This window comes from Solanum dulcamara, chromosome 7 (genome assembly GCF_947179165.1).
Source record: "Solanum dulcamara chromosome 7, daSolDulc1.2, whole genome shotgun sequence".
NCBI lineage: Eukaryota > Viridiplantae > Streptophyta > Magnoliopsida > Solanales > Solanaceae > Solanum > Solanum dulcamara.
In genome coordinates this window covers 998,033-1,010,166 of record NC_077243.1, presented here as the reverse complement: position 1 = coordinate 1,010,166, position 12,134 = coordinate 998,033, and the positions used below count along the sequence as shown (strand labels likewise).

General features: G+C 35.6%; 2 protein-coding genes and 1 pseudogene across 2 annotated transcripts; 1 reads left to right on the top strand and 2 right to left on the bottom strand.

The window, feature by feature from the left end:
• Positions 1-1,330: 1,330 nt before the first annotated feature.
• Positions 1,331-6,947, top strand: LOC129894441 (25.3 kDa vesicle transport protein SEC22-1). Its single transcript, XM_055970142.1, has 6 exons — positions 1,331-1,458; positions 2,991-3,199; positions 4,068-4,228; positions 4,335-4,481; positions 5,788-5,864; positions 6,502-6,947. Exons 2-6 carry the CDS (start codon positions 3,012-3,014, stop codon positions 6,583-6,585), a joined length of 657 nt encoding a protein of 218 aa, XP_055826117.1. The 5' UTR covers positions 1,331-1,458; positions 2,991-3,011; the 3' UTR covers positions 6,586-6,947.
• A 719-nt stretch (positions 6,948-7,666) lies between these two features.
• On the bottom strand, positions 7,667-9,458 carry LOC129893860 (3-oxoacyl-[acyl-carrier-protein] synthase II, chloroplastic-like; annotated as a pseudogene).
• Positions 9,459-9,933: 475 nt separating this feature from the next.
• Positions 9,934-11,781, bottom strand: LOC129894440 (uncharacterized). Its single transcript, XM_055970141.1, has one exon. It carries the CDS (start codon positions 11,621-11,623, stop codon positions 10,088-10,090), a length of 1,536 nt encoding a protein of 511 aa, XP_055826116.1. The 5' UTR covers positions 11,624-11,781; the 3' UTR covers positions 9,934-10,087.
• Positions 11,782-12,134: the final 353 nt, after the last annotated feature.

The following is a 12,134-nucleotide window of genomic DNA, read 5'->3' as shown; positions in this document are numbered from 1 at the left end:
CGTCAAGGTGAATTTTGAATTCCATAAATCACTAATTCAACCGTAGTCCTGAAAATTCAAAATCTATATCAAAAAAATATACTAATTTAGCTTCCATATGAATGTGTTATTTTAGGAAAAGGCATAAATTCCCCCAAAAATTGTATCGAAAAGTCAGTTACACACTGACGATCTATTACACACCTAAACTACCTAAAAGTAAAACTATTACACACCTGAACGCATAACACCATTCTCATAGTATGTAGTGTATTACACTCGCTGCCACGTGGCACCACGTCAGTGCCACGTGGCACCACGTCAGTGCCACGTCAGAAATTATAATTTTTTATATTTTTTTCTTTTCTGTTCTTTATTAATTAACTTTTCTTTTATTAAATATATTTTATACTAATTAGCTCATAATTAATTATTAACCATCCATTCGATTTTTTATATTTCTTTTCTTTTCTTTATTAATTAACTTTTCTTTTATTAACTATATTTTATACTAATTAATTATTAACTACCCATCAATTATTAACCATCCATCCGATTTTTTATATTTCTTTTCTTTTCTTTATTAATTAACTTATCTTTTATTAACTATATTTTATACTAATTAACTCCTAATTAATTATTAACTACCCATCCGATTTTTTTTATTTTTTTTCTTTATTAATTAACTATATTTTATACTAATTAACTCCTAATTAATTATTAACCACCCATCCCCTCCCCCCCAAAACCCAATCGTCTTCTCCACCAAAATGGGGAGAAAAATTCTTCTTCTTAATGGATTTTGAAAGGAAAAAAATTAAATTCAAAATGGAGAGTAAATAGAGGTGGACGTAAAGAGGAAGAGGGTAGGTGGGTGTGAAGAAGAAAGAATGTAGGGTAGAGTGATTTTGTTTTTTTAATTTTTTTACTTTAATGAATTTTGAAAGAAAAAAAATCAAAATTCAAAATGAGAGTAAATGAAAGTGGGTGTGAAGAAGAAAGAATATGGAGGTGAGGTGATTTTGTTTTTTTTAATTTTTTTTTACTGTACAGAATTTGACACGTTATTCTTTTTTTTTTTCACGTCAGTTTTAGGAGGTAATAATTTTACTTTTAGATAATTTAGATATGAAATAGATTGTCACGATAGTTTAAATGTATAACTGATTTTTCGATATGAATTTATGCCTTTTCCCGTGTTATTTTTGGTAAATTAATGTGGTGAAATCCCGTAACCCCAGCCTTGGGGCATACTCGCACGTGGGTCACCCAATAAACAAATGACAAATCAGCCCAGCTTATGCAAATGTCTAAAAACTTTTTATATTTATCAACCGTACCCCTTCAAATCTCATCAAAACCCCTCTTTTTTTTTTCATCCCATTTATTACCAGCTCCGATTCAAATTCTTAACAAGTGTATCAAGGCCAGCGATCGGCGACTGGATTCCGACCAGTCACGCACGCGTATGATCGATCGGTAATTTTGATCTATGCTGTTAATAACTTCGTCAGCAATCTATTTATATCATTGCGTTTGCTTGCATAATTTTGTGTTTATTTGATTTAATCTAGTCATTTTACATTGGAATTGAATGTCGTAGGTTTGAAATGTTAGGGTTAGAGAATTATTATGCAAATCAGTTCTGTCGATGTGCCTCTACTGCTTAAAGTATTCCTGGATTAGTACAGTAACATGAATGTTCCTTGGAGATCATGTACTTTGTTTAAGGAATTCGACTTCTGTTGAAATTGCTTGAAAATGTGTATATTTTGTTCTACTCCCTATGCTTCAATTTGATTGTCTTGTTTTGACTTGGCATGGAGTTTATGAAAGTAAAAAAGACTTTTATACAAAATGTACCAAAATACTTGGTCTTAAACATGCAATGTCAAAAGTTAGAATTAAAGAGTTGCCAAAAAAGGAAAGAGTCATTCTTTCTGAAATAGATTAAAAAGGAAAGCAATTGAAACAGATGGAGTATTATTTTTGCAACTCGAAGCAGAAACGAAAGGAAATTGCATAAAGAAGCTAAGTTAGCTAAGAAGAAGATAGAACTAGGGATTTTTATTGTAAATCAATATATATACTCTAGTACTCTACTACCTATCCAAAAGGGTGACTAGGCACATTTGTAAATAAAAATGGTTTTTACTTAAAAACATAAGGACTAAGCTGTAAAGCTTTTAAAGTAATAACTAACTCCCCTTCAGCCGTTAAGTACTCCTTGTAAAGTGTAATGCACCATCCTAACTGCACAGCATCTACTTCATCATTTTTAGAGGTGGAGTTAGGATTTGAGGTTTATGGGTTCAGATAAGGGTGGTAAACGAAGGGGTCGAGTCGGATATGGGCCGGTCGAATTTGAATCAGGTGAAAACGAATAAAATATCCGACCCACCAATATTTGATATAGATAAAAAAATAGCTAAGCCAATGAATAAAGGCATTTTCATATTATCCACTGCTTCTTAATATGTAAAGAAATAAGTACTTCTAGATTACAAATATTTTTTTTCTTTTTTCCCCCTCATTTTAGGGTGTATTTGATATGAAGCAAAATATTTTCGTAGCTTTTTATAATATATTATAGCGTCAATCTAAGAAACGAGTATCAATCTCCTTTCTTTTTAGAGGGGAATTACTTTTTGCAACAAAAGGAAAAAATGAGGCAGATTTCTCCTTTTCTTTTAAAAGGAGAATAAAGCATATTTATGCTAAAAAGGAGAAGACTTTGGGAGGTTTCGAACCCACATATCTCTTGCGTCGCAAAGCTTTAGTAATTTGATCCTTACCGCTGAACCACCCAACAGTTTTTGTAAGTGGGTTCTCAAGTTAAATTTTATTTATATTTACTGGCACCCAACAATATAATGCATTAGTTGTCATTTCTGGGAATGTTGTTGCTCATATAGATGATCCTGTTAGAAGCTGACTGCATGGACAAAGAAGAAAATAGAGAAATTTGACTGCAAAAAGTTGAATTCTCACTTATTTGTGTTTCATTGTAGTTGTATGCTTGCGGAAAAAAGATGGTGAAGTTGACTTTGATTGCTCGTGTGACTGATGGTCTTCCTTTAGCCGAGGGGCTGGATGATGGTCGTGATGTTCCAGATGCAGATTTCTACAAACAGCAGGTCAAGGCCTTATTCAAGAACCTATCAATGCGCCAAAATGACGCTTCGAGGATGTCTGTCGAAACTGGACCTTATATCTTCCAGTATCCTTTTGTTCATGTTATCTTTCCTACATGACACCACGGGTTTTACTTATGGGTCAACACTATATTGTGTTTTGTTTTTCTCTCGAAGAATAAGAGAATTTTTTTTGCACTTTCCTTTCTGAGCTTGACAAGTTATTTCTTCTATAATAGGGTTTTGCCGGGGGTGAGGAGGGGGATTCATTTGAGACTTTTAATGAATATTTTACATTTTTAGTAATCAGTTTGTTTCCTAACTACTTCAGTTAACTTGTACTATTGCCCTTGTTTCAATTATATGTTGGTACTGTTTATTGAGGGTATTTCAGTTTGAAAACTCTATGAAGTCAATACCTGTTAGAAAAGGGTAACTCCTGTTGATTGAATGTTCAGTATTCGTAGTCCTTCAACTTTTCCGTTTGGTTTCAATGTAACAGACAAGTTGAGTTTTCTGGATATTTCAGAAATGATCAGTGTTGCTGGTTTAGTGCTTTAGATGAATGAGATTTCACCTTGGTGTATCGAAGCTGTTAAATACTCTTGATCCCATTTGTGACATACATCTTTTGGTTTGGTTAGTAGTTTCTCCACTTGATAAGATTTCATAGCTAAACCATTGTACTTCTAGTTTTTTACTGGATTTTTGAGTAGCATCAATTTCATCACTATCACGGCGAACTGAATGTGAAATCTCAAGGATGATTTGACATCTTAATCAATAACGCATCCAAAGTATATGTGAACTTCTGGAGTAACCACTGTTGCCTTAACTACTTCTTTTGTCATGTATACTTTCTGTACTACCAGTAATATTGCTCTTCTGTCCCTTCTTCACCTCTTGAGAAAGTACACTCCATGTAGATAGTATTCTCTTAACCTGTGTTCTCAGTTATATCATTGAAGGGCATGTTTGTTATCTGACAATGTGTGATCGCTCTTATCCCAAGAAACTTGCCTTTCAATACCTAGAGGACCTTAAGAATGAGTTTGAGCGCGTCAATGGGAGTCAAATTGAAACTGCTGCTAGACCATATGCTTTTATTAAATTTGGTAAGCAATTGGAGCATTTTCTTTTATGCTTTTTGTGGTGCAATTATATTTTGGTGACACTGATTTTCTGATGCTTGCAATATGTGATTTTCCCCTATTGTAAAAGATACATTCATACAGAAGACGAAGAAACTGTACCAGGATACTAGAACTCAACGCAATATTTCTAAGTTGAATGATGAGCTTTACGAAGTTCATCAGATAATGACTCGAAATGTACAAGAAGTTCTTGGCGTTGGTGAAAAGTTGGACCGTAAGTTTCTCATTCTAACATTCATCTGATGTTCAGTGGCATATATAAACGTTAGCTACTTCTCCAGTATTTTTGTGAACAATACCTCTTTTGTTCTGGATTTCTTTGATTTTAATCTCAAAAGACATTGAGCTAATGTGCTATTAACTTAACTTTTCCAGTTTATTATATCGGCAATGTCAACTAATTGACATAAAATTGAGTTTGTGGTTTACACTTACATTAGTTCTGGACTTCTGGTGTTTGTAAGGAGTCTTTCTTGTCTGGTTAGAGACTTGTATGTCCATGTAAGGCAAGTGTGAGATTTAGAGAATGTATACTTTTAATTTTTAAAGTGCCCCTAATTTTTGTTAAAATTTGTTATTGGAATGAAATGGACCTGAATAGAACTGAGCGGATATAAAAGATGCATATAGCAGAACTCAACTAATTTGGTATTGTAACTTAGTTGATTGATATTGTTATGGTTGCCTCCTGGAGTTTCCTATTAGAACTTCAAGCGTCCATTTGGTAGTGTATCACAAGGGTAAAACGTCTATAGTTTTCAAGTTTATATGTCTTGATGTGGGAGGTTGGGAGACAAAAACAGAGGAGAGTGGACGCTGTGGAAGATTGTTGAGAAGTAAAATGGTTTAAAGACCACACGTAGACGTCCTTAAAATTTGACAAAGTAATTTAACATGGTTAAGTATTGATTCCTTTTTCTCTCCTCATCAACTCCCAGAGAAGTATCAATGATTTCTTCTATCATAAAACTTCCAAGTTGAAGAGTATCATTAGGTACACTTCCCTCCTCAATCTTTTTAGGAATCTCATATTTTTACGCTGTAATTGTGTAGGCTGCATCTTATATGCTATATTGAAGGCAGAAAATAACAATTTTTGGTTTATTATTAAGGGTAATGTAAATGGAGTATTGGTTGTTGTGAACTTGTGAGATGAGATTTTATTTTGGGATCATTAAAGTCTATGCTAAAGGAAATTGGGTTCTCTATACTGTTGAGAAGAAAATTACTATAATGCTTTTGGTTTAAAAGTAGTGGGACCCAAATCCATCTCTGTGCAAATAAAATTGAGAGTTGTGTCAGTTCTGACAATATTTGGCATTTTCTAAATCGACAAGGCACATGACATTAGTCAGTTGTAGGATTTGCAGCTTTGACATTGATTGGACTCTTATTATGATGTATGTTTTTTATATAGTTGGTTTTCCCTTTACTTTCACCCTTCCATATTCATTGCCCTATTTGCTATACCATTTATGATCATATTAAGTGACTAGATTGTTGAATATCAATTTTTGCAGAGGTCAGTCAGATGTCTAGCCGCTTGACATCTGAATCCCGGATATATGCTGATAAAGCGAAAGATCTGAACCGTCAGGTTAGTTTCATTGGCTTCACAAGATGATGCACCTCATAATTTTGTTTGGAAGTTGTTCACTTTAAATTAATAGAAATGCTAAAGCTGTACAACAATCTGAAGGAGCATAAACTCAGTGTGATTTCTTCGAGTTCTGCTATAATGCAGCCATCATGTTGCATTTACAATATTTCAGAAAGAATTAAATGCAGATAGAAGTTCAAGCTATGTTCATTAGGATTTTCAGCATTGTCATGCATCATTTGTCGAAGTTTTTGGGCTTGACTTGTGCATTTTTTTTTTAGTGTAAACGGGTTTTTATGTTGAACAAAAACCTGGACGGGCTTAAGAATGGGGAGAGAATTTCTATGGATACATCACCTGTGAAATCACTCTATTCTTGCTCTATTTCACTTGGATTAGTTGTTGGCAGGACTAATGGTGCCTTAGACTAGTAGTCTAGTACAATCAACAGAAGAAGGGCAATAAAGTTTCTCTTTGTCTGAACTTGCTTTTTGATACCTTATTAGGTTCAGATACAAGCAAAGACGAACAGCCTATGTTACTGATGGTTATTGTCTCATTTGTTTATCTTTATAAGCATGTGCATCTGGATATTTGACATTGCTTTATTTACTGATTCATTACTTGACTTTAGGCTTTGATTCGAAAATGGGCTCCCGTTGCTATTGTACTTGGAGTTGTCATTCTCTTCTTCTGGCTTAGAACAAAGATTTGGTGATGCTTTCATACAGATGCAGCTCAGTGACAACAATACTGTCGAACACTTCTTCCTGTTTGTCACCATCAGACTCTGCGCAACCCAGAGAACCACCTCACATTACAGTTGTGTCCAGCATGTGTTGTGCCATGTCAGTTTTATAGTGCAAGAGAGGAAAGGATCTGTGATAATTTATGTCCCTTAACTTTGAGAAATGACATTAATTTTGGTTCTCCTTTATATATTGTTTTGTTAGTTAGCTTCAAAACTCCAAGAGGTCATTGTAGTTTCAGCTATGAAGCTAACGACTTTAAGATTATACAGCAAAGACAAACAATCCTTTTAGAATTCCATTGGCATGAGTATAGTGCTTTGTTTACTAACTCTTGGCGTCTTTGTTGCTGCACGCCTTCCAATACTTGAATCTTTTAAAGTTTCATCTGTATTTTTAGGTATTCACCTTCTTGTAGTAAGGAACTCCTTGACGACATTAAATATAGCAACCACCATTTTATTATATTTCCACATCTAAGCCAATCGCAAAACAAATCCTTAGGGTGTATATGGTACGATTAAAGTCATTCTTAAAATATTTTCCATGAGCCTTGACAACAAATTATGATGTGGACATGTTGGTAGTACTGAATGTGTTGGCATGCAAATATGTTACAGGGGCAACTTGACGAAAATCGACACAAGCATGAGTGCCTCCCTCGTGGTCGTGGATACAACATTACATTATTTAAGGGTGAGATTTGTAAGCATTAGGCCTTCTTATAAGGCGCAAATAAAATAGACGAGTTGTGTCCTCCAAAGGCCAAATGAGTTGGAGAGCGCAACCTTGATATGTAAGCGTTCCTTCTTAGAGCCCACCAGAACATAGTTTACTAATTAAAGTCAGTTAAGATGCAATATTAGACCACCTTTAACCAGATACATACCAAGCCTTTGTCTGGGTTCTCAAGATTGTTGTTTGGATGGATCCATCCCGTCTGTATGGCCTATGTTAAATTCCAAATACCAAGTACTAGCAAAAGGCAAAAGATTATGTACACTTACCTTCCGCGAGTTTTAGTAGTTTGAGCATGAGCATGAGCAAAATTTACCTAGTACTTCTGCATGCAACAATCTTAAACTGTATTACCTTGACTGTTACGATGGCTTCCACAGCACCAGCAGCCCCAAGGAGGCGACCAGCCATGGACTTTGTTGAATTTATTTTAAGCTGAAAGGGAAGGAAATCATTTTAAGAGATGTATCTGAGTACTTTTCCCGACAAAAAGGAGGGTGTATAAGAGCATTACTTCAGGGTTCTCCCTCAAACAATGAAGAATGGTGTGCGTTCAAGTCACCAGCTGGGGTTGATGCAGCATGAGCATATATATAGTTGACATCTTCACGCTTCACTCCAGATTGAGCCAAGGCCTTTTCTATGCAGAGAACAGCTCCACTTCCTATAAGAATACTTATCGGAGAAATTAGTAAAATATAAGGTTTCCATGCTTTAGAATGGCTATATATACACGAGTGTAAAAATTACCTTCTGGATGTGGCTCTATCATGTGATAAGCATCACAAGTGAAGCTTCCACCCAAAAACTCGGCATATATTTTAGCCTCTCTCTTCTGTTAATTAATCAGAATAAAAACACAACAGAGCTGCACCGTCTGAATGAATCAAAGTAACTCCATGTTATCATATGCATATTGTTTAAGTGGAGGCATACCTCTGCATGTTCAAGTTCTTCTACGAGTAGGAAACCCGATCCTTCCCCAATCACAAATCCATCGCGGTCCTGCTCCATCGGGAAATCAAATGCAGCTTTAGTGGACAGTAACACAATATCAGAAAATGGTTCCCTAGCAAATATGACTAACAATTTGAAGATATCCTCTTTCCTTTTCGTATTTAAAGTTAAAATATATACATGTGTAGGAAATCACAACAATATGTACATGTTCAATAAGTTCATCTTTAGAAGAAGTCCATGCTTAAGCGCTCACGTAATGACACTTATGCTACTGATTTCAAAATACATCAAGTGGCATAATCTAATTTATTCATCAGAAAGCAGAACTTTCGTCAACAGTTGATTTAAAGGGCTGAGAAATTGATTGCAATACCACATCCCATGGGCGTGAAGCCCTTGTTGGATCACTATTCCTCCGCGACAGGGCTCTGCAAGCAGTAAAACCTCCCAATCCTGCCAACAATCACAATTTAAGGATGTAGTTATATCTGTCATTCTCGAAGTTTTCCATCCTTAAATTGTGATTGTTGGCAGGATTGGGAGGTTTTACTGCTTGCAGAGCCCTGTCGCGGAGGAATAGTGATCCAACAAGGGCTTCACGCCCATATGATGACGATAGTGCATAGTTTGAGGATTATCCTTACAAGGCTGTTGAATATAATTAATTGACTACTATTTACCAGTATTATCTATAAGGATTTTGGTTTTGACTACTGTCCTAAACGAGGGAGGAGCTGAATTCACGGCTTATTTCGTGTTACAATCGTGGCATCCAAAATGAATATGGGTTTGAAGTTTTGATCACGCAGCACCGCGTTTGCTGAATGAAAAGGTAAACAACATTCTGGTCAAATAACAGAAAATCTGGAAATTACCTGATTGATAGTATTATTATTCAAACGAAATGATTTTATGTAGAAGCAGATTGAACCAGGAAATGAAATCACAGTAATGTCTCTGTGTGTGAGAGAGGGAGATAGATACAGAAATAGACAGACTGCATTCCACACATTATTCACAGGGACATGAAATCAAGTAATTTCTTGCTTGATGAAAATTTTGAAGCCAGATCTGTATCTGATTTCGGAATGGCAAGGTTAATGACTGCAATGGACAGCACCCTTGCAGGCACTCCCGGATACATTCCTCCAGAATATTACCAGAGCTGTAGATGTTCAGTTATGACGTCATTTTACTTGAGCTTCTAACCGGCAAACAGCCAACGGATTCAGCTGATTTTGGTGACAATAATCTTGTTGGATGGGTAAAGCTGCACGCTAAAGGGAAAATAACTGATCCTGAGCTATTGAAAGAGGATCCAAGCATTGAGATGGAACTTGTACAACACTTAAAGGTCGCGTGTGCTTGCTTAGATGATCGACATCGGAAGCGGGACGACGATTCAAGTTTTGGTAATGCTTAAGGAGATTCAAAGATGCCAAATTAAAACAGTTCAGTTTTATGTAAGATGTCCATTACCATTCAACAGTGTTGCTTGAAAATAATCATGTCTCAGTTCTCTGACATTATCATCGATGGTATCCATGGATTGATGTTATTCTCTTTGTACAGTTATTCTAGACCAATGTAATTGGTTGATTTCCTGAAAGATCAATACATGTTTGTTGTACTCATTCTTATTAACAGCCAATACGTGTATGTACATATAGGAATCCAAGATCACCCTAACCTCCAAAACAGAGATAAAAAATACAACTCAGAACCCAAAAAGTAAAGATTTTTCCAATTACAACACTAAGAGCAATTTACGACTTAACTTCTCCTTTGACGATCATCATCTGATTCACCTGATCTGGAAACACGCTTGTCTTGGTGCAAGATAAGCCTTGGCATGTTCTTCAGATAGTCTCGCAGCTTTTCAGTTATCCCACCTAGACCAATGGATGTGAAGAAGTTGATAGCAAACCTCGTATTTTTGGGATTATCCTTTGGAAATATAGACTCAAACGACATTTGCATAGACGGGTCACTAAGACGCTCATTCAACATACGGATGCCAAGGTGCCCTGACAACTCCTGGAATAAGATTTTGATGAATATACGAGAGGAAGACGTAGTACCCTCTTCTGTCAATCTTAAATAAGCCAAAACATGCCAAGGCAATGCATCAGTACCTAGTAAATGAGCAAAAAACTTTGCCACATTACGCATTTTATTTGTTTCAAGTCGGTGGATCATCGAGTATTGCTGCACGAATGATTTCTCGAAATTCTCCTGGTGAACTTTGTTGATCATGCATAACCGCTGCCCCAAAAGTGCATAGTAATGGAGAAATATCTTCTCCTGACTGCAGCACTCCAATAACATTACGCATAACTCCATCTCCTGACCAGGCTCTAGTCTGATTTTCAACAGCTTATACCCTGCTTCTTCAAACTCAGCACTTGACATAATTGTTAAGTAAATCGTCCTCCGAAGATTGATCAAGTTTGTCTCTGTCTCATCTTCAATTATCATCGATTGCTCGTCTTCGTCCTCAGATTCTTCATCCTGATCACTACCACCACCACCTAGAAATAGAATCCTCTTCTGTAATCCTTCATACTTTATTTCATTTTCGACAAAACTAGGATCCGGCTTGAAAACATCTAATTCAATTTGCGGGTCTACCTTGTCTCCGAGAGAGATTTCATGTGTTAATTGATCTTCCTGCTCAACAAGGTCAAGTTCCGGAGGAACAGCTGGCTGAAACTTGTGTTTCCGCAAAGCAAAAAGATCTTCAATTAAGAACTGAACCCTCTTATCTATTTCTCCTTCATGAAGTATTCCGCGGAATCGCTCAAAAATACCGTGCAATCCTAAGGGACACAGATCTTGAAGCATGGAACCACATTCCTTAACGAAACCAACAGCAACATCAACACTATCATCTGTAGGTTTATCGAGTAAAAGTGTAACTAATTCCAAAGCTATAAGTTGGTGAACAACTTGCTGATTGACAAGATGACCAATAAATTTTATGGTTGCTAACGTCTGAGGTTTATTATTACTGTTATAGGCTCTTTGCAATTGCAGAATGATCCTCTTACACAAAAGTTCACCAATTTGAGGGAATTTGGTGTTAACAACGGCGACCAATGCTGCAAAAGCATCAGTGAAAATAGGAGAATTCAATTGTGATTTCATAATTGATCTGCAAAACAAGCCCCTACCACGGATTAAATTCTCTCTAAACAATTCGGGAATGATGTGTTTTATGTTGGCTTTATTGATTTTATTGAGCAGCCCATTTATGCTCTTTTTTAGAGCAATCCAACTCTTCTTTTGGTATTCTATGCTTTCTTCCATGGAGAGATTTTACAAATAAGTATGAAAAAGTGAGAGAGTTGGGGCCTTTTATAGATTTCATGTGTGCGCCTAAGTAATTCCTATTTTGAATAGGTTTAGGAATTCCTTTTCCTATAGGATTTCGAACTATATTTTGAATAGGTTTAGGAATTCCTTTTCCTATAGGATTTCGAATTATATTTTGAATAGGTTTAGGAATTCCTTTTCCTTTAGGATTTCGAACTATGTGGGATTATCTATATTATATTAAAAGCACGATGGTTAATAATGTTAATTGAATTTTTTGCCCTTCATTAAATGACTCTTCTTTAGACAATATCGTCTTTTTACTATTTTCCTCTAATTATTATTTAATTATTTTTATAATATTGACTCCTAAAATTGATGATATTTTTTTTTTCTAATGTCCATGTAAAAGAGTCCTAAAAATATAGGATAAAAGATATCTTAAAATATATGGTAAATCTTTTTACTTTAAAAAGAGACCTAGATGAATTATTGATCAATTGCA